Source organism: Glycine max, chromosome 20 (assembly GCF_000004515.6).
Source record: "Glycine max cultivar Williams 82 chromosome 20, Glycine_max_v4.0, whole genome shotgun sequence".
Lineage (NCBI taxonomy): Eukaryota > Viridiplantae > Streptophyta > Magnoliopsida > Fabales > Fabaceae > Glycine > Glycine max.
Window position 1 is genome coordinate 43,626,695 of NC_038256.2, and position 27,656 is coordinate 43,654,350.

The 27,656-nt window shown below is 31.7% G+C and overlaps 3 protein-coding genes and 1 pseudogene across 3 annotated transcripts; 1 reads left to right on the forward strand and 3 right to left on the reverse strand.

The window, feature by feature from the left end:
- Positions 1-1,596: 1,596 nt before the first annotated feature.
- LOC100781541 (haloacid dehalogenase-like hydrolase domain-containing protein At2g33255) lies at positions 1,597-4,384 on the forward strand. Its single transcript, XM_003556289.5, has 5 exons — positions 1,597-2,036; positions 2,112-2,154; positions 2,777-2,837; positions 3,496-3,630; positions 4,006-4,384. Exons 1-5 carry the CDS (start codon positions 1,700-1,702, stop codon positions 4,168-4,170), a joined length of 741 nt encoding a protein of 246 aa, XP_003556337.1. The 5' UTR covers positions 1,597-1,699; the 3' UTR covers positions 4,171-4,384.
- Positions 4,385-4,639: 255 nt separating this feature from the next.
- On the reverse strand, positions 4,640-7,793 carry LOC102669377 (pentatricopeptide repeat-containing protein At3g12770-like; annotated as a pseudogene).
- A 4,230-nt stretch (positions 7,794-12,023) lies between these two features.
- On the reverse strand, positions 12,024-13,439 carry LOC100782089 (MYB-like transcription factor EOBI). Its single transcript, XM_014772592.3, has 3 exons — positions 13,229-13,439; positions 12,802-12,931; positions 12,024-12,713 (listed from the first exon to the last, which is right to left on the reverse strand). The coding sequence occupies exons 1-3, from the start codon at positions 13,368-13,370 to the stop codon at positions 12,221-12,223; spliced, it is 765 nt and encodes a 254-aa protein (XP_014628078.1). The 5' UTR covers positions 13,371-13,439; the 3' UTR covers positions 12,024-12,220.
- Positions 13,440-27,188: 13,749 nt separating this feature from the next.
- Positions 27,189-27,656, reverse strand: LOC100810581 (ripening-related protein grip22). The gene has a single exon (XM_003555447.1). It carries the CDS (start codon positions 27,654-27,656, stop codon positions 27,189-27,191), a length of 468 nt encoding a protein of 155 aa, XP_003555495.1.

A 27,656-nucleotide genomic window follows, 5' to 3' on the forward strand; every position in this document is an offset into this window, starting at 1 on the left:
TGAAATAAAATAAAATTTGAAGAACATTAAAAATAAACTATCGTCTTCCTCACTAACATTAAAAATAAAATTTGAAGAACATTATTGTTTTTTCTTCCCACTAACTTCAATTTTGTCGTAGATGTGATAATAAAAATAGTTTAATTTTTCTGCCGGTTCTCATATTTTTCCTAAATTTTTAATTAGTTTTTTTTTTCTTTTAATTAGGATGCTGATTTTTTATTTTTTGAAAAAATATTTTTTAAAACATTGTTATTTTTCTATTTTCATACTTGTTAAAAGGATTTCATATATTTTTAAAGATTACTTTTTTCACATTTATGATTGTCATTTTCTATATTACGTAGGAGAATAGACATTATCGGTATTACACACTGGACCCATTACATCCCTATCCATTTACCCCTTGACATCGCATATTCATCATGATTGACATTGCAGTCTTTATTTTTTCTTCGTTTCTTCCTTGCCGAAGTTGTAATCCACCACCCATTTTCACAAATGCAAAGCTTAGTAGCCCACTAAGTAGAGAAGACTTAAAAAAAAAATTATATGCTAATAGTAAAAAATATTTTCACAAATATCAAACTTTGGATATCCTTAGTGTCCTTCAAGTAGTTGTTTGAATTGTCTGAACCCCAAAGGGGAGTTCGACTTCTAGTCTTGCATGATGTTGTTGGATTTTACTAGTGTTTGGGGCTTAGCTCCCGCATTTTAAAAAAAAACCACTAACTTGATCATGCATTCCTTTTTATTTCAAAATCAAATATAAATATACCCCACGTTTTTAGAATTGAAGTTGATAACACATCCTCCAAATCCTATCCTATGTTTTTTTTTCTCCTTCATGACTCGTCAATTCACTCGATTGTCCCTCTATGAAGGCGTGAACTACCAAATTAAGTGACTGTCCGGATAGCACTTGACAAATCGATTTTGAATCACGTTGCACGGAGCAAATTGATTTTACACAGTACTTTCTTTTTTTCAAAAAAAGGATTTTACATCTGTTTGTCACAAAATTACACCGGACAAAATCAATTTGTGGTGGATAGAGTTAATTCCAAAAAAATCTCTTTAAACTTAAAAAAAAAATTCACTTCTACCTAAATACTAAATAAAATAAAATTTTCTGAACTCCCTTTAGATTTCGTACCAAACAAATACAGAAATCAATATAAATATTCTTAAACTCTGTCTGTCTATACTAAATATAGTTAGCACTTAGCACCGCATCGACTGAACATGACATTATTTTTTAGTTTAAATTTTGCATATATAAATGTGTTAAGTAATCTTAAAATAGTGTGTTGATAAACTAATATAAAGTTATTTTAATTTAATTAGTATTTTTAAATTTGAGTTTTAAGTATATAATTAATAACTGTGTTAGATACTTAAAAGTAAAACCATAAATTTTATGTAAACATTGTCATAAAATTATTGATATATAAAAAATCAACAAAATTATCATGTTTCACAAGTTAAGATTGAATAGTATGTAAAAATTATTTATATCAATACTTATTAATATAAGTCATGTAAGTGATAATTATGTGTGTTTTAATTAAGTAGTGAAGAATTTAAATTTAGAATAAATTACATTGAGAAAAAAAAACCAGCAATTCCATCTTGTGTGCAGGGTAGATTTGAGAGGTAAGAAGAGAAGGAGAGAGCAAAGCATAATTTAATATCGGGGATGCCATTGCTCGTATCCAATTGTGCAAAGGCTTTCATCCTCTCGACGCTCCCACAGTCGAAGCGAATGTCCCATCATGCTCCCGGCGTCAAAACGCGCCTGAGGGGTGTCGTTTTCGACATGGACGGCACCCTCACCGTCCCGGTGATCGATTTTCCGGCGATGTACAGGGCGGTTCTGGGCGACGAGGAGTACCTGCGGCTCAAAGCGGAAAACCCTTCCGGCATCGACATTTTGGGCCACATCGAAGGGTGGCCGCCTCACAAACAGCGCAAGGCCTACGACGCCATTGCTGAGGTCGAGCGTCAGGGTCTTGAACGCCTTCAAATCATGCCTGGTTCGTTTGCACTTTGCATGCATTCCTCTCTCTCCCATGAGTTGAGTTGTCACAAGTTTCATGTTCGTTGTGCAGGTTGTGCAGAGCTTTGTGCCATGCTCGATTCTAAGAAAATAAGGTCCAGTTAAGCACACTTTCTTCTTCTTGTCTTCTTTTCTGCCTTTTGCAAATTGATATTTAAGGAAATGCCATATTAGTTACTACATTGTTTTTTACCTAATCGTCTCTTGGATTAAGTATTATCTGACTAAAATACTCTTATTTATCCATGTTGTATGTCTGGGCAAAGATTGTGTTAACAACATCTAGACACCAAGGGAGTGCATGTTTGATTTTCAGATGAAAGAGTAGTTTTGAGGCAAAAGTAATTTTGTCAAAGTATAAGAATCTTTATTTTTGTTTTCATTTTGTTTTTATCCGTTTGATTTACATTGGAATTCCATACAACATTTCAAACTTCAATCCAAACATGCACAAAATGAGTTGATAAAATCAATATATATATATATATATATATATATATATATATATATATATATATTGTTTTACTGCACATATGTCTTATGACTTGTGCTTAAAAGATTTTACAATGTGAAGTTTATTTTGTCAATTGTGATAATAGCATTTGTTAACTAACTTATTTGTGAAATGTGAAGTTGTTGTTCCAACAATAATGACGTTATGATATTGGTGGTTGTGAAATGTGAACAAATTACTCATGTTATATGGCCGTTTTTTAGGAGGGGTTTGATCACTAGGAACACGAAGTCAGCAGTTGATTTATTCCATGAACGGTTTGGGGTGAGTTTGCCAACAGATGCAACTGTATATAATATATTGTTTTCTTTTTTCTAGGAGAATTGATTAAATTAATGTGGGGAAATTGTGCATGAAATCAGGTTATCCATTTTTCTCCCGCTTAAACTTTGTCTTTGTCTTTGCTATGGTATTATGCTAATATCACTAAAAGAGCACCACAGGGATTTTACACTGCAGCTTTCTTTTGCCTATAGGTATGAGATATATCAGTCTGTGAAAATGAAGTTATACGGTTGCTTTATGCTTGGATAAAATGGTACCTTGTTATGTTACATGTTCATTATTGGCAAGAAAGGTTGGTGTAATCTTATAAAGATGGTTTATAAAAAAAGAAATCCTTCTTTCTTAAACATGCTTTCTGCGGTGCATGCCATGAAGTCACTAATATTGGTTGTTAACTATTCCCATTCTGTGGTGCATCTAGACTACTGACTAAATTGGGTGTGGATGTTATTCCAAAAGGTCCATCTGCTTTTTTCTAATTCTAAGGGGCATAATAAATGGAACTCGTACAATTCTTTCTCTTTCCCCTTGTTATTTTTTATATTCAATGGCTTATAGGATAGTAAAGGAATACTTTCTAACTCTTTCTTTTGGAGTGTTAGACTTGTTCATTATATATTATACCTCATCACTGCAGATTACATTTTCTCCAGCATTAAGCAGGGAATTTCGTCCTTATAAACCTGATCCAGGTCCACTACTGCATATTTGTTCTCTTTGGGAAGTTCAACCAAATGAAGTAATAATGATTGGAGATAGCCTTAAAGATGATGTAAGTAATTCATTTCCTGATAATGTAACTATTCACCATAAATGACTACAGGTACACTTTTCTTTGTAGAGAAAATTAAGAAGACATTTCAAATCTTTCACTTTGAGTTGCTTCTGCAAAGCTGACTAGTCAACTTTCTAGTAAAAAAAGTCATCAGTCTGCAAACTAGAGTGTGATTACTTACAATAGATAAAACCCGTGACTCAGGCTGTTATTTTATTCTGGATTTCATTTTCCTATGCATTGTTGTATTTTGATTTTCAGATCACTTTATCTGTCAGTTTTATGCTACTTCAAATATCTGCATTTGATGAATGTATTTGAATTTGGATGGTAATTGATTTATGCTCCATTGCTTGTTTGACCTTTTCACAGGTGCGCTGTGGAAGGCAAGCAGGAGCCTTTACATGCTTGCTTGATCAAACAGGAGTATATGATTCTCCCAAGTATGCTGATGTTGAATTCAAACCAGATTTCAAGGTGACTTCCCTTGATGAAGTTCACTCAGTTCTGAAGGAAAATTTTGATTTGTCACCATGATGCCAAGGATTGTTATCGTGAACCAATTTTTTTTTTTTTTGGGTTTATGCTGAGATTTGGAGGAGGCATATATGTTGGGGGTAGCTTTATTCCTTCACGAAACAAAATATCATTAAAACTTTAGGTTAAAGGATTTAATGGGTGGCATTTTAATAATGATGTTGTAACTTGTCTTATATGGGCATGAATGCCATACAAAATTACTGTTCTAAAATTTGATGTCAGTAGCAAGATACATTGAATTGTGCTGTGCATGTTGCCTCTCTTTCTTGGATTTGCGAGTTCTGTTGGATGTTACTTCAGTTTCTTGGACTCGTGGTGTTATGTCTGGTTTGTGCGTATTAAGACTTCCCAGACAGAGTTCAGTTACAAGTATATATGTGAGGGAGACTTCCCAGACAGAGTTCAGTTACAAGTACATATGTGATGGAAACTTATAGTCTTACAGAGTGTAATTGTTTCTCCTTAACCATTTTCCATGGGTTCGTAATAGAAAAAAGCGTTTGTTAATTGTCATTTTGATGGATGGTTATATATGGACTATTTGGTTTTCTCCTAGACTAAAGTACTTCTGGATAAACTTATTCAACTAGGCCCCAAGTGATAAATGTCGAGAGGTACTTTTCTGCCAATTTTACTTCATACTTGGTTGTTCTATGCCAATGAAAATTTGATAGTGTTTTACATTGACTATCAAAGTATCAATTACTTAACACAACCCCTCGCATTTTGTGGGCTTGGGAGCGACCGAGTATGGAATGCATCATGGACAAAGATAAATGGAATGTTACGTAGGTTTGACAGTAACATTAATTATACATTAAAAGAGACAAAAAATAAAATTATACAAGTGAGACAAAGTTGCTGAAGCAGTAATCCTCCAGTGAAAATGCAAATATTCCTATATATATATATATATATATAGTACCATTTATTCCTCCTAAACCAAGAAACGTTTGAAATGGAGATCTTTGCTATCAGGTTGTAAATCAGAATGTGAACTCCATGAAGATCCCTATTCCTCCATTCTAGTGGGTAGATAGCTTTATATGCTTTTGATACCTAATTACTCATGCAGTAATAAAGGCTTGATTTAGAAGAAATGGTTTAAATATTATGGTCCCTGTAGTTTTCCTCCCCCTTTTCCTTTTTGGTTATGGGTCTCTATGGTTTCCCATAATTAGAGTACCCCTCCCTCCCCTTTTCTTTTTCATGATGGCTAGGCTGCATGTCAACCTCCATGCATCTCATCTGCACATTGATTAGTTGCTTAGTATCTCGGGGGAAATGATTGCACTCACCATGTTCAAACTTGAAAGCTGCTAATGCCACAAAAAGTTAACCATATTTACTAAACAACCTATAAGTTGGGGCTTTTCTACCGTTTTTCTAACTCAAATAATGAATAGCATATCGAGTTGGGTCTTGAATAATCACTAAGCAAATGGTGTCAGAGTTGGCTGAGCTACATGGCAGGCCAGTTTTCAGTGTTTACTAGACACTTCCAAGATTTTCAACACATCAATACCAGCAGATTTAAGTCAGGATATCAATATCAGCACAACCATCCATCATTATTGATACAAGGTCATCATGCATTTCATAGATTAAACTAGACGAAGGATGCGCTTTGTCAGCAACAGAAAAAGAATGAGTCTTCCCACTAATAGTTATCCAACTGCAACCTGGAACCTTTTTCAAGCCTCTTTGTTTCATAATCGTTCTCACCTCAGTTACCACATCCCATTTTCTATCAGAAGCATATGTATTTGAAAGTGAGATATAATTTGAAGGGTTTTCAGGTTCCAGTTCTAAGAGATGCCAATAAGCCAGGTCTCTTGTCCTTGAATTCCCATGCATTACCGAGGCAGTTAAAATAGATCCCCAAACACTTGGACTAAGGCATATCTTTGATGAATTCCGAGGCTTGATCAAGCTGGCCTGATCGATCAAACATATCCACAACACAAGCACAAATTTCAATTGTTGGTTTTATTTCATACTTTGTCATCAGTGACTTGTATATACTAATGCCTTCATCTACCAATCCTGACTTGCTACAAGCAGAAAGAACACCAACCACTGTTATCATGTCTGGTTTGAACCCTTGCTGAAGCATTTTGTAATACGTAATAATAGCCTCTTCTCCTCTTCCATGTAATCCATATGCAGAGATCATTGAACTCCAAGTGACAGCATCTTTGAAGTAAGAACCAGTTTCGAAGGCTCATCTTGCATAATCCAAACTGCCACATTTGGAATACATGTCAATTAAAGCATTGCATAGGGAAACATCATCATTTAACTCCATTTTAATAGAGAACCCATGTATTTGTTTCCCTCCTATTAATCCAGCAAGCAAGGCACAAGCTCGAAGCACACTAATAAGTGATACTTTATTGGGTCGTATCCCATCCTTCATTTGCATCTCACGGGGAAGAACCAGTGCATCCTCAGGTACTCCATTCTGCACATAACCATCGATCATTGCCGTCCAAACATACACATTCATGTTTTTCATTTGGTCAAACACTCTCCTTCCAAGAACAACTTTCTTACTCCTCTAATACATATCAATCAAAGAAGATCCCAGATGAACATCTGAACCCATCTTCAAATCCAATCCATTCTTCACAACATAACAGTGAAGCTCCCTCCCATAATCCCATTTCCCAGTATCGCTACAATACACAGGCAGCAAACTCGCAACCTTGAAAGCATCAGCCTTAAACCCTTCACAATGCATTCTCACAAAAAAATTCCATAAATCATCATGGGAAGTAGAATTAGAATTTTCCAATGCAGCACATCCAGAAATTACTACATTAAATGAACCCACATTCCTCCGAGGCATTTCATCGAACACCTTCACTGCATCACCAAACTCCCCACACCTATATTACATTGCCATCAAAGAATTGCCAACAACAACATCTGACACAAACCCAATCCTTAAACCCTTCCCATGAATCAATTTCCCGGAAACCAAGTCCTCAAGTTCACCACAAACTTTGAAAACCGTTGCAAGTGTGTAGTCATCGGGCAACACCTCATCGCGACCCATTTCGCGGAACAAAGCAAGGGCTTGGCGAAAGTCGTGATTTTTAACGTACCCATTAATCAGTGAGTACCAGAGGTAAACGTTCTTGGCCTCAACGGACTCAAAGACGAACCTCGACGCGGTTAACTCGCCACACGTGGCGTAAGCAGGTTTCGAGGAAAGTGTTTTGCGCAAACCCATTGGCGAGGATTTGAGCGTGAGATTGTTGGGCGAGTTTCTGAGATCGAAGGTCGATGCAGAGTTGAAGCAGATGAAGGAGACCCTGGGGTGTGTGTGGGAGGGAGACGGTGGCAGAAGTGTAATAACGAGAGGTTGTGAGGGTGAATGAAAATGTCCTCCTTAGAACCATAAGAGCCAGCGGCTGCGTTGAGTTTGAATTTGGTGTTGAGAGGAATACAGATTCAGGTTTCATGGGGTGTGGAAAGGGATATACATGTAATTTTCTTTCCCAATTTGTTGTATATTTTTTTTATTAGTAAGAATTGAAGAGGGTATGTTATTTTAGTTTGTGTAAATACTTGGGAACTTGTGATGTTTTTTTCTTCATGTAATTGATATACGATTTTTCATCGATCCTTTCTTGGTGATGGTTTCAGCCTTTCAGGAGCGTTTGGAAGGATTAAAATAGAGATTTTGAAACAATTAAGATGTCTATTTTTTCCCCCTAAATTAAAAGTATTCTTTATGAGACAATTATCACGAATAATTTAAGTTAATTCATGTAATAAATGGTATTAACATATATAATTTAAATATATACAAGACATGTCTGATTAGGGTTCTTAAATAAGTTTCATTTGTACACATTACTTATTTTTATTCTTTTAAACTTAAAGCACTTAATCTCTATAGTATATGCTAATATAAGACTACTAAGTCCAACCGGAAAATCTTGCATAATACTAGAAACATAGGATTAAATCATCAAGATATATGTGTTAGAGCTGTATCCAAGTGAAACAAGATACAATTCCTAAATATGGATCGATGCTTATACTTAAAGTGGTGGGTAATTTTGTTTCTCTTTTTTATTAAAAAAATAATTGATAAAATATAAAGAGTTATAAATAGAGCTCACAAAATGGATCGATGTATTATTATTTCGTATTATTAGCCAATGATCATGTAAATCAATTTGTTTAGTCTAAACGTAATTTTAGGAATTTTATTTGGAGAATCAATTTGTATAACTCAATCTTAGGAGATTTTGCTGTAACTCTTTAGTATATATTTATGTCTTAGCAAAACATGAAATACAGAATAAAATTATTTTGTCATAAAATCCTTTACCGTATTTAAGAGTCAAGAGGTTTTGTATGAAATTTAGTAGCAATGAGTCATCATGAAGAGGAGGCTCCTAAGAATGAGTCTCATAGGCAAGAAGAACATAAGATGGTGAAGAAGACTTCACCACCGTATGAATTAAATTCCAACGACAACCTCGGAACTGGACGAGGAAAAGGAGGAACAATGCGTATAAATGCTATGCACAGTGGTGGAACAAGTGCAAACATCAGGATCTCAGAAGGAGACAGTTCAAGTTTGACTGGGCTTACTACAGAGCAGTGGCAGACGTTGTTAGAATTATTAAATGCTCAGATAACAAATTCTAATGACAAGATGACAGGTGAGCGTGATACGAATACATGGATAATTGACACGGGGACTTCCAACCACATGATTGGGAACTTGAATCACATGGATGAATTACAAGATATTCAAAGTTATCCAGTTGGACTTCCTAATGGACAACATACAACAACGATTAAAGAAGGAAGTGTGGTGCTAGATGGAGGTTTAAAACTTACTAATGTTTTCTATGTGCCTAAATTGAATTACAATTTGATATTTGTTTCACAGATGATGGATGAATTGAAATGTGTTGTTCAATTCACTGATAAGTTATGTGTTGTGTAAGATCGTATTTCGAGGACGCTGATTGGAGCAGGTGAACGGAGGGATGAACTTTATTTCTTCAAAGGAGTTTGAAATGTGAGAGCTTACAAAAGTGATGGTTTGCATTCCATGGACTTGTGGCACAAACGGTTGGAACAACCTTCCTTGAAAATCACTCAGTTGATTCCTGAGGTTAGAAAACACAAAGATAATAATGTAGTGAATAAAACATGTGAAGTCTGTTTTAGAGCCAAACAGACTAGAGAGAAGTTTCCTTTGAGTGAACATAAAGCCAGTAGTGCATTTGAATTAATTCATTGTGATTTATGTGGACCATATAGAACTCCTTTTTACTTGTGTTTTTTATTTTCTAACAATAGTTGATGATTATTCATGTGTTGTATGGATATATCTATTAGCTTATAAACGAGTTGAGAGACAGATTCATAAACAAATCAAAATATTCAGAAGTGATAATGAGACAGAATTCACATGCATGAAAATATATTTTCTTGATCGTGGAATAATTTTTCAGACATCTTGCACCGGAATACCTCAACAAAATGGGAGAGTGGAACGAAACCATAGACATATTTTGAATGTGGTTCGAGCACTGCGATTTCAAGGTAATCTTCCTATTATTAAGTTCTCGAGGGAATGTATTTTAACTGCAACATATTTGATCAACCGAACTCCTTCCACTATTTTGAATGGAAAAATTTTATATCAGATGCTGCATGGGCAGCAACCTGCATATGAACATTTGAGAATATTTGGCTTCTTATGTTACGTCCATAATCAAAGAAGAAATGGTGATAAATTTGCAAGTAGAATAAGAAGTGCGTGTTTATTGACTATCGATATGATAAGAAAGGGTGGAAGTTGTATGACTTAGAAACAAAAGAGATTTTTGTCTCTTGAGATGTTGAATTTGTTGAGACCAAGTGTCCTTTTTCTATTGATGTTACTACCAGAAAAAATATTTTTCCTAAAAATTGGAACTATGAAGAAATTGTTGATGATGTGACCTGATGGTGGAGAAAAAACGGATCACACATGAGGTACTGAAGAAAGTGATGATATAACAATGGGTGATGGAACGGGTGAGTCGAATACAGGGTTTGATGAACAAGATGTTACTCTAAAAATATGAACACACAAGATATAATGTTTCCATCTATATCACCATCATAGAAGACATAGAATCAAACAACCTTTTATTATATTATTAAATAATATAGACAAATCAATAGTTTTTAAAATTCTGCCGCCCAAATTATTTTTATACCGGATTTTATAGTAAAATATTATTTTTTGGTGGAGTAAGAGGTAAAAACCCGATCGAGACACTAAAAAACGTGAGAAAACACAGTAGAACTTCCCTTAGCCAAAACGGAAATAGAACGCGGTAGTAAAATATTTAAACTAATGTTTTTTAGTTAAAAAAAAAGAAAGCGATTCTGCTTTATATTCTTGTAAACTAAATAATCGGTTTTAATGGTTATCAATAAATGGTTGGTTTGATTAGTAACGAATTCAAGTTTTTTAAATAAGTAATCAAGAGTTTTAATCTTAATAAATTCAAAGTTTCAATCTAAAAGAAGTGTCATGATTGTCTACGAAGAAAGAAACTTATAAAAAAACAAAAAAAATATCAAGAGTTTTAATCTTAACTCTTTTATATGAACAAAAATTTTGTTAGAAAGAAAAATAACTAACCTCTAAGTATCTTTAAATTCTTAAAAGAGATTTGTGTCACCCTCTCCGATACACGATAAGTGATATCCTTACAATCATATGCATATCATAAACATTAATCAATAAAATTTAACATCTAAAATATTATTCTCAAACATAGATTAATTATTTGAGTATTAATTTCTTTAACATCAATATAATAAGCCAGAACGATACAAATATAAAAAAAATTATTTAATTAATAATTAAATTTTTTTAGTTCATGAAATTTACATTTTAATTCTCATAAAATTTTTATCGTTAAAATTTTTTAACTAATGAAATTAAAAACTTTTAACAGTAAAAATTTTTGAGAATTAAAATATAAACTTTAGAAATTAAAAAAATTATTTATTAAACTTCAGATTTAAAAATATACATATTAATTATAATGAATAAATGTGTAATTAAACCTATAAAAGAAATATAATTCTTAACTTTTCCAGGTAGTATCTCTCGCTCTCTAATTCTAGATTCCGAGATACTTGAGGAATGTCAGAATTCGGAACCGGTGATACTTTTATAGACATGTTTAGGGTATAATCAACACGTACGTAAAAAGATTATTTGTGAAACAAATAAAGATACTGCGTAAGATATGTGAGATTTAAAGAATCCAATTCTATCTTAGTTTAAGCCTAATTCACTTGAAAGAAATAAAAAAAAAAAGAAGAGAATTTGTATCATGTGTTGCTTAAATAGACAAAAAGAATAAGATGAGAAAAGATGTCATGAAAACTCCATGTTGAGTTGTATCAATACCAAAGTGTCTCATAATCTATCCTTAAAAATGGTCTTCTTTATGCAGTAATGGCATGCTTTAGCTAATGTATATAGCTTTCCCATCCAAATGAAATGACGCAAAGGATATTAATTAGTTTCTTTAAGTGCTTTATGGAACTTTTAAGCTTCTACTTCCACCTTGGTTTGAGACAATTGCAAGAGGAAAAGCAAACAACTGAGAATCATTAAGTAAACGGAGGTGCAGTTTATGATTTTCCTATTTCTTCCATTTTCCTTCTTATATTTACTAATTACTACAACCAGAAAGTTATCAATACTTCTTGTTCTTGTTGTTAAAAAAAAAAGAAAATCTTCTGTACCAAAATAAATAAAATAAAATCTTGAAGCAAAAGAGCAAAGCTCATTTCAGACTTTATAAGCAAAATTGAGATACTTTATTAAAGGGTTACACAATAACTCGCCTTCAGAAATTACTTACTACCCAGACTCCACACTTTTAAGAAACAATTAATCCTAACTCTAAGCTGCAGGATTTTGGAGCCTTATCAAGCCGTGACTGACATTAGTACACTAGTATTCTTCCTAACTGTTTTCAAGGCTAAATAAAACCTTTTAACAGAAAGGAGAAACTAAATTATGTAAACTGGCTTTGCTTGTGGCACTAGCTGCATTGAAATTGCAAAGAACATCGTCCAAGTTCCACAGTCCATCCCATAGAATTTCTTCATTTGAGGACTCAGGTGCAGAGACATTATTGTCATTGTCATTGACATTGAACATTGAGTAGAAGTAGCCCTGGTGTTCTGAAGTGTTTGGGTACATGCTGGCCATTTCTTGTGCCTCTTGAGATATAGAAGGCACTCTATGGTCATTTTCCTCAAGCAAGTTTATGATCCCTTTCATGTCCAAGTTGAATTGGAATTGTTGCTGCTGCTGCTTCAACTGCTGTTGTTGCTGCTGAAAATGCTGTCTCCTCGAGGAGTGGATTCTCGCCTTCTCAGCAGCATCAGATGGAGTTTTCATCTTTTTCTTGAAGTGAGTCCTCCAATAATTCTTTATCTCATTGTCAGTTCTTCCTGGCAAGCTTCTTGCAATTGTTGACCACCTGAAGTGCTTAATTTTGATTTAGCTTCGAAGATTTATTATAAAAACATGCAAGTTCAAAGAGATTTGGAATTCATTTTTTTTTTTACCTGTTTCCCCACCTAGCATGCAGCTCTTGAATTATGCTTTCTTCTTGTGGTGTTATTTGACCCTTCTTGAGGTCTGGCCTCAGGTAATTCACCCATCTCAATCTGCAGCTCTTCCCATTTCTTTTCAGTCCTGTTAAGAGAATAATAAATGATCAATCATTTGGACAAAAAAATAAAAAAGATGATAAAAACAATTATGAAGAATGATACTCAAGAGTCAAGAGTTAAGAATAATAAAAAACATGATCCCAAAAGGCCAAAAGAAAAACTTATGGTAAAGGGTAGTCAATTTACTGAGTTGAAGTTGGAAGCAATTTAATTGTTGTGTCACTTGTATTGTGAAAGTCAATTGATATTAGACTTAGGTGTAAACTATGTTAGGAATTAAGGAGCAAGACATATATAGTGTATAAAGTTTGGTAGGGACCTGCAAGCCTAGCAGCAGAGTTCCATCTGCCCTCACCATGGAACTTGACATACAGAATGAGCAATCTGTCCTCCTCAGAAGTCCAAGGTCCCTTCCTCCATCCCTCCTCTTCTATCACACCCCACCCCATGTTTCCTGCCATAACTTCCTAATACATACAAAAAGGTGCCTAAGTTGGCTCTTAGGTAAACTTTGTCTTCCAAATTCTATGGTACTGATTTGTGTTCAATGTTTGCTGCATATTTATACCTGCAGCTATGACTCAACTTGATCCTATCAGTCAACCAATCTTATTTTCTTAATTTCTTATAAGCCATGTCCGTGTCACTGTTGGAGACTCGGGGTATGTTGTCGATCTAGTGTAAAAAGACAAAGTGATTATTTTTTGTTGTGATATTTTTTTTTAAAGACATCACATATATTTTTCACAAAAGGTTCGAGTAGTTGGATGAGATTACTATAATGAATAATGTTTGTTTTTGTGAAAGAACTTAAAAGAAAATATATTTTTTTTTTGAAAAAAAGAATTAAGCCAACCAAAAAGAATTAGTATAGTAATTGTGTTCCTAGTTGAGGTGTGATAACCCTTGCAACTTAGATTAATCTAGTGCTTGAGGTAAGGTGGATCACATAATGTGTGTTTGGGTTATTGTTTTTCCAAACGTAACCAATATTTTTTTAAAAAGGAACAAGTGTGTTGCTTTTGTGTTGGTATCTTGAAACGTGTGTAATGGAGGATCAAACGGTTTTACAAGCACACTTTATATAGATTAGTTCTCAAGCCCAATTTGTAACAAATTAATTGGATTTTATAATTTATGTGTATTAAAAATATCTTTAGGTGAAATCTCTGTACTTTTACACTCAGCTGGATTGCAACTTCATATACTAAATTTATCTATAAATTAGAAAATCATAAATAAAAAAGAAAAAAAACTTAAATATAGTACATCATGTATTTTTTTCATATTATATTTCTAATCAGCTCCATTTTTTGATAATTTACTTACCATTAAAGATTAATGTTAGTTATCAATGTAAAAATATATTTTTTATGTAGAAAATAATAATAATAATTCCTAAAATAGAACACCTTAGTTTTGTAAAGAAAAATAAAATAAATAGAAGATGCTAGTTATCAACAAAAACTTTACCAAAATATATTTGCCTCTGTCTTATTTACCCCTGGTTGATGTTAGTCTTTGCCCTTTGATGTAAGATATGCCTGACGCCTAAGAAAAATGTACTTCCTCATCAACAAAATCACGAGCCACTGAAAGGACTTGGAAAATTGCAATTGGTCAATCATGAAATAACATGCTACTATAACACAAAGGGCATATCAGAAAAATCAAGATTATGCTAAACTATTAGTGACATGTTTAACCAAGATAAATTAAGCACAAATTATATTTGTTTGATGCTAAATCAAGACAAGGAAAAGGGAAGGAGAAATCTTGTTGTGCAGACACGTGTGATCTGGGCTCATGCATCTGGACACAAAATTACTAGTTAAGAAGCATAATCTAAGGAATGGCACATAAAATATTAAACTGAAAAGTACAAGATCCCCAATGGGCATTCCCCGGGTGTTGGACTGCTTACCTCTTTCGGGGATCAATACAGATAATTATGAAATTCTCATTAAAATATAATAAGATTTGGATACTATTTTGGGTAATGGGGTGAATTAAATATTATCGTTATGATGGGGGTGGAACGTCATCTTGGGACAGGTGTTGCCTTGTAGTTGTATTTTTGGAACCATGGTGCTTGGTGAATTTTCCATGTTTTCTCTTGGCAGAGAAAAAAAAAATCTACCGTGATATGATACACAATTAATTTTGAGGGTGTTTGCTTTCACGTCCTATACATGCGTTAACATTAAAAATCATGTCAAAAGAGATGAAAATATGCGAAAGTAACAAATGATAGTAGCTTCTCTCATATACAGGTAAATCAAGTTGAACGTGATCACTTTAAAAAATATTATTGTAAAATTTCATATGTAAGGTTTGAGCTTAGTTGTAATTTATTACTTAGAATTAGATTAAATTATTATTATTAAACTTATAACTTTTCTTTTTATAAAATTGGATTATTTTTTTGTAACCAATAAATATATGTGATTTGTATTTGGCATCAATTAATTCTCTTCCACCTGTCAGTCCATTTTGAAATAAAATGATATTTCTAGTCCTAATTATTTAAATTAGAATCGAATTTTAGACTTTGGTTAAAAAACTTAAATATTAAACCACTTATATCACCAACAATGAATTAGATTACTATCACTGCTTTAAAAAAAAACCCAGAATTTAGCTGTTTAAATTTCATTACTGTATATATTAATATGGATGCCTAAATCCCAAAGTAAGGTAAGAATTAATTAGAGGAAAATGTGATGTTTGCTAGTCACATAATAATATATTTGAATTTTATATGACTACCATTTTTTTTCATAGCAAGCTAGGGTGATCAGATTATAATTTGCAAATGTTAATCCCGACAAAAATGAGTGTTTTAATTAAAATTAATATAAATATCAGGACAAAATCATATAATTCAATGAATGTTTAAAATAAAAGTGTTTTTTTTAACCTTATTAGAGTATTTAGTTTCTTTGTTGAATTTTAAAATATTCCTATACAGTTTAGTCCTTTGAACTGGCTATATAATTAAGACTGATATTTAGTTTGATATTTGATCATATTTAAAGTTGTTTATATTTCTCTTTAAACTGTTCTTTATCTATTGAAAACAAGGCTTTTTCTTTATTTGACATTCATAGTTTTATTTTTTTTGTATTTTAAGCTCAAAAGTCAAAAGGATATTACGGGCCTCCAAATGAACATAAGTCCATTGCTGAAGAAGTGTTAGAAACTCATAACTTAACCCAGATATTGAAAGCTGTCGTCACATACTTATTTCACCTGTTCGATCACTAGTTATAAACCTTACTTGTGGCGTTTACTTAAGGGAAAAAAAAATCTGAACACCACCAAACCTAATAATAATGTTCCCATTCTTTTAAATTTAATAATAACATATAAAAATGTATATATGTACTAGTAATATCCGTGTGTGGTAAGGATGGATAATCATCTTAATAAAGTAAAGACCACAATATATATACTTGTACTACTAAAACACTTTGTTTAACAGCTAAGCATGTGTGCGCACTTAAACGAAATTTTAAAAAACTAAAGGGCGAAAAATTGGATCATATGTGATTTCTTGTGTTTAACATTTTCTTCTTTTGTAGATGTGTAATTTGTTCTTTTTTGGGTGTCTTTTCAACATAGATTAGGATCAACGTTTTGCTATTGTTGCGGGGACACTTGAGAGTATTGAAATTGAATCATTATTCTTTCGGACCAAATTGTTTAATACGATACAAATGTGATGTGGCGTGTCTTCTAGAAATCCATTTCTTAATGAGATCAAACTTTGACACTCGCCCAATTAACTTTGCACTTTCATAAAATTTAAAAGTTATGATATTATTTTTCAGATCAATCAGGCTTTTAGAAGATTGTGAATTCATCATCAGCTCAGTTCTAACGTGACTGGTAAGTCAATTCACAGAAAAACCCACTTAGCATGAAGCTTAATTGAGCCAATAATAGTTAACTTGCTTTTAGATGATTAATGGGTGAGAGTAGATGTGATTCAAATTGTTAATTGTATGATATATGATATATCTAAATAGACGATTTTGCTTGAATGGAAGATTATCAGAATTGGATCTTAAACAACAAGACGTTAAAAATGCCTAATCATATCACTTTGTGTTTGAAGGAATTACAACCCGAAAAAAAGCAAGAAAGTGGACAAAAAAGATATGAATATTAATTCATTGTAGTAAAGATTAATCACACCAGCTAACAGAGAGTAGTAAACTTTGACAGATAAGAAAAATGATAGATTTTTTTAATTGAAAACCAATACCATGAGTACGTGTAGAACTTATTAGGTTTCATGCAATTGTATTCTTTGTCCTTAAATGATAAACACGAACTTAACAATTTTAGAATGATATTGTGATCTCTAAGACAAAGCATTCCGCGTAATAACCATAAATAGTAGCTAGATGAACTTATTTAAACCCTTACACATCCACATCCACATCCACTAACGCTAGCCGACCTTAAGCATAAGCTGACAAAAAACAAACTATGGACACTTTTTACCAATAGATTTGATAAATTTTACGAATATTTTCTCTAATGTAAAGACAGTTAAGCTAATGTTTTATATTGCGATGCTAATGTGTTTTTCGTCATCTTCAATTCTATTATATGGAAATTCATCTGAAAGGAGGAATTTAAAACTCCTAAGGATATAAAGAACATCTTTACCTCCGCTATATTAACCCATATAAATTGAAGGAGATAGAACGAGATGAGCTAGGGAATAAAAGCAGCATATATATCATCAGAAAGTTGTTTTGAATAAAGAGATATATGCTCCCTCATTCTTGGTTTGGGTTACTTATATATACTAGGTTCAGCTTCAATCTTTTTCAATGACATGATTCGAATCTTTTATTTAACGAACGTATTTAATTGATATGTTTTTCTTCTATTTGTCTATTCCTTCCTCATTGATGATTAGGACATGAGAAAGAATTTTGCCTTCAATCTTGACGTGAGTCATACATAATATTTAGGGATGTATTATAAATTAATTAAGTAAATATTTAAATTAATTCTCCGAAAACATTATACAAATATCAAATTAGTCGTATAAAATTTTTGAACATTCATTTATTCTTTAATAATATTACGAAAGAATTGATTAATTGATTGGACACAATTTTTTTATTAATTTTTATACAAATCTTATTAGATTAAACACACATGTCACGTAATTTCTTTAAAAGATCATGTGTGTATATATATATATATATAAATTTTAGTTATTTAAATATGATTTAATGATTTATATTTTTTATTTATAATAATAAGAAAAAATAGTAACCACTTATGATTTTTTTTGCTTCTTAGTGAAATTTCAAGTCATCCTTAAATGTCTTGTTCCTTTAATCGATCATAAGATTAATCCTATATATATAAACTTAGTTACATTTAAAATTTTCTTACTCTTCTTTGAGGATGTGTTCTCATTTGATACATTCTCCTTAATACTCATATTAACAATTTAATTTTCATTAATTAGATAAAATTTAAACTAAAACAGAAACAAGCCTTTATTATTTTTGTTGAATAAACAAGAACAAGTCCAAAAATAATAATTTATTTTCTGTTAGTCTAAGGATGTGTTTGGATACATGTTTGAGATCTCAAACATACTTTTGAAACCTCAAATTTAGTTTTGCATTATGTATAGATTTTCATAAAATTAATTATATGTAACTTATGTTTGAGACAAACTTAAATTTGAATAAGAAGCAACATATAAGTTGTTTTTAAGTATTTTTGTTTTATATATTTGCAAAACATGAAGTAAAAGTATTTTTTTACTAGCACTGTATAAATAAATTTTATTTTACTGATATACTTTTGAAAAAAAAAATATTCAAACATAAATCACATTATAATAAACTTATTTTTATCAAATTTAAGTTTATAACATATTTTTTATTCAAACTTATGGGTGCAAACTTTAATACAAAACATGTGTGTTAAATCAACGGCAATTGCAAGTTAGATGGTTGGCACCATTTAGAGGTCGATTAATTAGTAGTAAAATTGTGTTAAGGTGGGTAAGTTTAGTGTGATCTCACAGCTGTAATGACACTAAAACAGCCATTATGGTTAGCTAAATATCTGACTAACTGTTCAAGTCTCTTTGACCATAGCATTAGACCTCAAAGCAGGTGAAAAGTTATGTAACAATTAGAGACTATAAGTTAAAGATCAAAAGAACCAAATGTTGCAAGAAATTCTTGCACAACAATGGCTGAAATAACGAAATAAATTAACTTAGTCGTCACTCGTCATTGCTATTTGACCATACCTGCCATATATGTTCCCCCCAAAAGGTGGGGCTTAGAGTACTTTTTAGAATGATTGCAATTTCTTTGGGACCTAATTAACTTTGATAATTCTGAGTGTCATCTTCGGTTCCTTTTCCTTACTTCTTCTTACCTGTTTAAGGTGGATGAAGCGTAGGTAAGCAGTGACCAAATTTAGCTTCAAACTTAAAAGATGAAGTGGTCACAAACGCTTCCTTAAAATTACCCCATTATTTGTTAGGTCTTTTCCTAAAATATGACATGAAGATTAAACACATTACTTGTGGAAAAACGTTAACGTTTGGGTTCTACCAACAAACTAAAAAGAGAGGATGGTGCAGAAAACAATTTGGTCATCAATTGAATTACAGAATTATGAGGCACGCGCTAACACATCTATGTCAAAAACTTTATGACAAGTAAGAGCATATATAGTGTGAACCAAACTAATCGACGTTGTTGATATCTGATCTTCAATGTGTTGGCTGTTTGGCACTACCGACCAATTTAGCGAATGCTTTAATTTGTTTTATTTGGACATTAATGATAATCGTATCACTTACAAAATATGATAATGATTTATTGGAAAAAACCGCTTAATTTGTTCCTTATTTTATTCGATTAAATCGGGATTGATTTGGAATTTGCATGTGAAACAATTAAGAAAAATACTCTCTGGGTACTTTGACCCACATCCTTTTTCCGGAGCACTTTTCTACATTTAAAGCCAACTTTTTGACTCAAGGATTATGCAATATCCATGGTCAATCAGTCAACCTTTTGGATTATATATCCACTAATTATTCAAAAAAAGATAGCCACACGCTTGGGTAGGCTTACATAGCCATCATCTTCACCGTCATCCACCATCTCATGCTTGTCTTTGGAAGTCCATGCCAAAATCATTTGAAGAGCCCATGGAGTGATTTTCAAAGTAATTATTTTTTTTATCAGCAAAGAAGTAATTAATTATTTATTATTCAGGATATTTTATGAGGATGAAGATCTAGGTATTTATTTATTATTCGGGATATTTTATGAGGATGAAGCTCTAGGTATTGAGCATTGGATTTTCAAAATTCACGATAGTTTTTCATTAAGGTAGTGTTTAGTGTGAGACACATATTGAGACTATTCCTAAAAATATATATTCAGTTTCTTGATGACATGATATTAAACATATGAATTAGTGATGCAAATTCGACACTCATTATATACCCATATTCTGATATAAAATAATTTGATAGGTTAGATTAAGTATTCATGAGCTTCCAATTTATAAGTGCATTATTGGACAAGACGATGATAGATATAGGCAATAGGCGTACTCAAGTCATTTATATACATTCTTCCAGTAATGGTTTAGGAGAATTCATTCCTTGACATAATTGGAACATCAATTTCTAAGATATACAAAAAATGATCGAGCGGTTGATGATGTTATTGTATCGGGGTTATTTTTTGGCCGAGACTATTTTAACCGATATCGATTGATGATGTTTTTGGATGATATTGATCATGATTATTTTTATGGTCGATATTAATTAGAATTTTTTTTGGCCAACTTTGGTCCAAACAATTTTTTTGTTAGTGCCAATGACCCTAATTGACGTCAGCAAAAAAAATTATTCGAAAAATAGTTTTAGTTGATGTTGATAAAAAATCATCACTGACTGATAATGATTGAAAAATATCATAGCCGACATCTACTAAAAATAGTCCTGGTCGATGTCGACAAAGAAACTTGATTGATTGATGTTGGCCAAAAAACTATCACTACCTGATGTCGATAAAAAAAAATCCTAGCCAATGTCAACGGAAAAATAATCACAACCAATGTTGACTAAAAAAATCCTAATCTATATTAACAAAAAAATAGCCCACCTGACCTTGGCCGAAAATAGCCCCAGTCATGGTCAGTAGAAAAAATTACTGATCGACATTGATTGAAAAAATCCAATTGACCTCAACCAAAAAATAGTTTCACATCAACCGAAAATAGCCCGATCAGTGTTGATAAAAAATAACCCTAGTAAAAGTCAACAAAAAACAGTCATAATCACATGTAGCTAAAAATAGCCCTAGCCGAAATAGGTTGAAAACAGATTTATGGTTTAAAACTAGATTTCAAACTAAAATGATTTTGAACTATAAATCGATTTTAAGAAAATTCAAACCACTTTTATCCAATTAAAGTGGATATGGATTTTAAATCCAATCCATTTAATTGGATTTGGATTGGATTTTTGAAAATTCATTCCATGAACAGCCTTTTTGCCTTACTCATACATGACCTGATATTACTTTCAAAAAATCATCTCACTCAATTTCTTAAGTCTCTTACTACAAAACATTACAAAGTTGCACTCTAAATTCTTCGATACATTAAAGGAGCACCAACCAAAGGTCTTTCCTTCCCAACCTCTTCTGAAACTCAACAACTTCATTTAAGAGGTTTCAGTGATTCTGATTAGGAGCATGTTCAGATACTCGTTCATCAATCACTGGATTTTGTTTCTATCTTCTTGGTTCTAGCCTTAGTTTTTGGAAGAGTAAGAAGCAAACAACTATTTCTCGGTCTTTCTCTGAGGCTGAATACAAGGCCTTAGCACAGGTTACATGTGAGGCTTAATGGCTCTTGTATTTGGTAGCTGACTTAAAGATTATTGACTTTGGCCTAGTTATGATCTGTTGCGACAAACAATTTGCACTTCATATTGTGGCAAATCCATTCTTTCGGGAGAGGACTAAACCTATAGGAATTGTGTATATTTGTAAACACTGAAAAAAATTCAACTATTCTACTTTTTATGTTTCTCTTTAATTTGTATTGTTCATGTTATGTTAATGTATTATGTTGTTTTTAATTTAATAATTACTTTTATTACTAAATTATTAGATGTTGTTAATAGTAAATTCATTTACGCAAAATAAATAATATTATTTCATAAGTTATAACTTAATATTAGTAACAAATTTTTTTAATATTTGGTTTCAAATTTAAGTTTTTAAAATTTAAGTATTTAAAATAAAACAAATATTAAAAAAATATTAAATGTCATTAAGCTACTTTTCTATTCCATTTAAAAAAATAAAATTCAATAACATTATTAAAAGATTATCTAAATTTTAAATATACAAAATATATTAAATAAAACAATATTAAATAAATATAATATTTTAAATAAAAAAATTATAAAAAATATATAACATGTTAAACAAAATCATAAAAAATATACAACATATTAAATAAAACTAATAACAAGTAAAATTAAAAATATTTATTTAATAATTAAATAAATAAAATTATTAACAATTTTTATGAATTTGAAAACAAAAGAAAATAAAAGAAGGTTGAAAAAAAAAACATTAGGACTTGAAAGTCATAATGTATTAAAAAAATTCTTAAGACTTCGAAATCATAAAATACAAAAAATAACTTACGATTTTGAAATCATAAATAAAATAAAAATAAATTAAAGTTATAAAATTATTTACGATTTCAATTAAAAAAAATTATAATTCGTGATAAATGACTTTTGAACCAGAAGTTATAATATGTCAGGACTTATCCCTTCCTAAAAAATAATTTTAAAATGACCTCATATTGAAAAAAAAACGAAAAAAATTGCCCTGAACAGTAAAAGAAAAAGCCACTTTTCCCACCATTTCCCACCCTCAACTATCCATTTTTATACATCACACTTAATTCTCAAGCAATTTTAAGTCAATCCAAAGCAACCAAAACACAGAAAGAGGGTACAAAGCGCAGACCCTTCTCTCCCTAAACCCGTAATCATCTTTCTCATTATTCAAACCTTGTAAAGCAATTGAATCTTAGTTACTTGGAAAACCCTTTCCGGAAAAAATCATGGACAGAGGAGAAGCAATTCACCATGTGAAAAAAAAAAAAAAAAGAGTACAAGAGAGAGCATACTAGCGGCTAGGTTACAGCAGCATATAATTTGTAACTGTTAATATAAAACCCTATCACAATAAAGGTCCGCTACCATCACAAACCCCCAAAAATTTCTTAAAATATTTTTCACCAAAATTGTTGCACCGCGAGCTTTTTGGGCCGGACCAAAAATTCGGGTCACCAACTCGAACAACAGCAATGCAAGATTGACACGTTCATTTCATAGGATAATGTATTACTTAGCATATAACACCGGCCAGTTGGTAAGTCGTTAGGAAACTGTTGATTTGGAGTTAAAACCTGTTCGAATGAAGTGAGGAGATTGTTGAATTTGTAGACCTAGTGGAGGTATTGACATGGTGGGGAAAAACTTTTGGGCGTGACAAGCAACTTGATTTTGTCACCACAACATGCTTTTTCCAAATGTCTTCATCCCATGAAGAAATAGCCTATCACAAAAAGGCAAAACGATAGTGAATGCTTAAAAAGTTTGAATTCCGACGTCTTTAAACCCACCAAATTACAGGGGGTAAACCCACCAAATAATATATTATGTTAAAGACAAGGATCAAATCAATCCAAATCACAACGGCTAGTTTTTTGGACTGGAAAACATTTTTTTAACAAACAGAAGATATGTTATGTGAAGAGCTTAACTTACAAGTATGTTATTCATGGGCTCTACATATAAAACAAAAGTATAGCATAAAATTCAAATACTAACATTATCTTCATCTTAAAATCAAATTGCTAACCTCCTAAATTTAACGTATAAGACCACATCTTTATCTTAGCCTAAAAAATATTTTCTTTGGAAACTAATGGTAAAAAAATGCTTTTTTTTTCTTGTTGGAAAGTATATAGTATATATTTTTTTATGTAAGTGAAAAAATGAATTATTTTAGTTTGGGTAAAATATTTTATAAATGAAAGAATTTAATTATTTTATTTGAATACAAATTTTAGAAGGATTTTTATCATTTTATCAAAATAAGATATTTTAGAAATTTAATTATTTTATCCTAACACAAGATTTTGAAAAAGAAAAAATTTAATTTTCTTATTCAAACAACAAAATTTAGAATGAAAAAATTTAAATTGAAGTAATTAAAATTCATCGAATTTAAAATTTCTTAAAATTCTAAATTCTCTGGTCCAAACACAACCTGAATGTTTTCTTCTGTTTTCAAGCCAGCAAAAGCAAGTGATTGTGTAGCAGATTGGAGCTCGGAGAGTGGGAGGAAGAAGCAAGTGTTGTGCAAATATTTGAAATTTGAGGTGGGGGAGGAAGTTTGGCTTCTTGTGATAACTGTAATGTGATGGTGAACTTGTTGCGGTGATCATTCTCTAATGTTGTGTCGGGAATGTTTGCTCGTCTTTTGTTTGTCAATCTTTTGGTGGAAGAAATACTTCTAGCGTGACTAGCAACTTGAAGAGGAACACATGTAAGTGTGAGAAAGAAAAACATTTTGTTTGTCACTTTTAAATTCTTGCGACCAGTTTATTATTTTTTTATTGTTGGGATTATTGTTTTCAATATCCCTTAGTTTAAGTGGTTGTTCATCTGTTTTTAAGTATTGCTTCATCTACTATTAATAAAATTAGGAGTTTTAGTGACTTCATGATTAAGATAAGCACCAACAGTTTTTTTTTTTTTTTGAGTAAAAGAATGAATTATAGTTGAAGACGGAATCCACACCTTATGAATGAGTTTTAGTGGCCTTCTTGCTGCCAAACCTTGGTTGTCCAAATGTATTCTTTAGGGCAGTGGATCAAGTGCACCAAGAGGGAAGGAAACCGAGTAGCAGACGATTTAGCTAAGTTAGCTTTCTCTACTTATGAGATGTATTGGATGGAAGAATGTCCATCTCAAGTTTTGTCTGATGTAAGCCTTGATATGAATTCTGCTTCAGCTTTTGCTGTATTTTAATGATATTGGTAACACAACTACAAAAAGCAGATTCTACATCGGTTAAACTAAGTTATCTACGTCGGGCCTTCCATCGTCTTTGTTCCAGATGTCGTTGTAAATTGACAACAACGACATCGGTCAACCCCACCACCGTCTTTGTAATGTCAGAAGACAACGTCAGTGTGTAATTAACAATAGTCGTTATATAATATAAGTCAACGACGTACTTACCAGAGCACCGTCGTTGTTCGAATCGACTTCAACGTCGGATGTGAAGGGGACTGTCGTTGTTTCAGAAATCCATAAAGACGGGTAGAAATTACACCCGTTGTCGCTTTTTAAAATTTCAACGTTGGGGTCACTTAAACAAATAGATTTAATTTTCTTAACTAAGATTTTGAGTTTAAAAATTTGTGAGTAAAAAAAATAATTATTAAAAATAAAGATTCTCCTATGAATGATCGGTTAAGTTTCTTAGAGAAAATTATTTTTTTTAACTGATTTTTTTTTATTATACTTTTTTTTGCTGTCTCACTTCAACCCAGATTTCCATGTTAAAAACAAAAAATCTTTCAAATGTTAACTCAATAGAGTTTACCCACTTTATTTTATATAAAAAAAAATAACACTTTCCAAAGTAAGTTTTTGAAAGGCCATGTTTTTGTTTTTCCACTATAACTCCATTTCGGCGAATGTACAAAATGCTAATTAAAATCAATACCATCTCAATAAAATAAATTTATTATTGGTTGAGAACTTGAGATAGAAACATTAAATAAAATTAATTATAATATATTAATAAGTAATTTTATCTCATAAAATTTGAAAAACAAATCTTAAATAAAATCATAATAATTTTAATAAACTATCTTAATTCATTAAAAAATATTATTTTAAAATTCTCTATACGTCAAAATAACCCGTAAAACCGGCAATGAGTGGCATGTAATTCTGTTGCTTTGTCTGAATTTGGTTGGCATAAATAACAACGTTAATTAGGTTTTACCTATGCCTAGTGTTATTCTTTATTTAGGCCTTGTCTATCGGGTTTAAATAAAATTTAACCTTGGGTTTATCTGTTGTTTTGTAATTATCGGTACTTCTGGTATACCGTTCTTTTAAGGTTATTCTTTTTTGTCATTTAAAAAAAAAAAAAAATCTATGCCTAGTGTTGTACATGCCTGATTCCGTTTAGAATTTGTGGGAGCACTCATTCATCTGAACCAAGCAAACATTTTTTAAAAAATCAAACAAAGATTTTTCATGATAGTTTAATCGAACCAGCCAATGATTAGTATAATTTTTTAAAAAAGCTAGAGTACGTGTGTGGCTCAGTTTATTTTGCTATGTGAATTGACAGTATTTGATTAAAATAAAATGGCTTGTTTGATTGCGTGAAAGAGTAAAACTTATAGTTCTTTTGTCATTTTTTTTTTTACAGAATTTCTCGTCTTGAGGGATACATCGTTCCTATGATTCGAATTATATAGGACAAAATTATAGTATTAGGTATTTTTAGTTTTATTCATTAATTAATAATTTTTATTATAGAATAATATAAAAGAATACTTAAAGTAGAATAATATAAAAGAATACTTATAGAATAATATAAAATTTTTAGTGTCAAAAACTAAAATTTTAATTTTAATTAGAATAATATAAAAGAATACTTAAAGTATTGCGCACCTGAATTTAATTCAATTATATCTCTTTAAGATATTTGGTTTATTATAAAATATTTGTTATTTTAATTTAAATATTAATTATTATTTAAAATAATAATAAATACCAGTGTATCTAGAAATTAATTACTTCCTGTGATTAAATGAAGAGACGGGAAAGATTGTGTTGAATGAAACCAGAAAACTAGTTGCAAGCGAAGATGAAGAAAGATAATTGAACTGTATATATATAATATATACCACAACATATTAATATTAATTAACATATATGATGATCTTCAAGATTAATTGAAGACGTACAATGTTGCGTGATTATATTAGGATGAATTTATACCGCTGCATTCATCCAAAGACTAATAAGTACAAACATCATGACTTATTCAAGGAGGGGGGAATCCTGGCTGTATATATACATGCATGTCCTTATTCAATTTATTATATATATTTAGTTCTGATGATGAGTTTAATTATACCATGGTCCAAGTCACTGGTACTTCACCATCATTTGTGTTGAGTCCCAAATCCTTCCACACGGTTTTGGACGCATCAACAACGTTGGTCTTGCATGCACAGCCATGCACAGAGTCACACTCGTCCACCACCTTAGCCAACGTGCTTCTTCCATTTCTAGCTTTGATTCTTATCATTTTCCCGCATCGTGCGCCTTTGTTGTACCATCCGGTGGAGAGTGCCACCACTCTTTGTGGCAGCGGATGGAACTTACCGTCGCACTCGGCGGGGCCGCCTCCATCCCCGCCGCGAGCGAAGTTGTTGAGAGTGAGAATGGCATGCGTTCCAGAGGGATTATATGGGGGGGAATGAAGCCCTTTGGATTTGCACGATGATGATGCGTTTGTGAGATTTGGAAGATGGGTTATTACATTCAATAGGCATAATAAGAAGACCATCATCAACACACCAATATTATTCGCCAT

What these genes read in the sequence shown, in the direction of transcription:
- LOC100781541 (XM_003556289.5), top strand. Translation starts at nt 1,700, where the DNA reads ATGCCATTGCTCGTATCCAATTGTGCAAAGGCTTTCATCCTCTCGACG. An exon ending in TATTCCATGAACGGTTTGGG is followed by an intron (nt 2,838 to 3,495) that starts GTGAGTTTGCCA and finishes TCATCACTGCAG; the next exon opens with ATTACATTTTCTCCAGCATT. An exon ending in GAGATAGCCTTAAAGATGAT is followed by an intron (nt 3,631 to 4,005) that starts GTAAGTAATTCA and finishes ACCTTTTCACAG; the next exon opens with GTGCGCTGTGGAAGGCAAGC.
- LOC100782089 (XM_014772592.3), bottom strand. Translation starts at nt 13,370, where the DNA reads ATGGCAGGAAACATGGGGTGGGGTGTGATAGAAGAGGAGGGATGGAGG. An exon ending in CTCTGCTGCTAGGCTTGCAG is followed by an intron (nt 12,932 to 13,228) that starts GTCCCTACCAAA and finishes TTCTCTTAACAG; the next exon opens with GACTGAAAAGAAATGGGAAG. An exon ending in CATGCTAGGTGGGGAAACAG is followed by an intron (nt 12,714 to 12,801) that starts GTAAAAAAAAAA and finishes TAAGCACTTCAG; the next exon opens with GTGGTCAACAATTGCAAGAA.
- LOC100810581 (XM_003555447.1), bottom strand. Translation starts at nt 27,656, where the DNA reads ATGGCGAATAATATTGGTGTGTTGATGATGGTCTTCTTATTATGCCTA.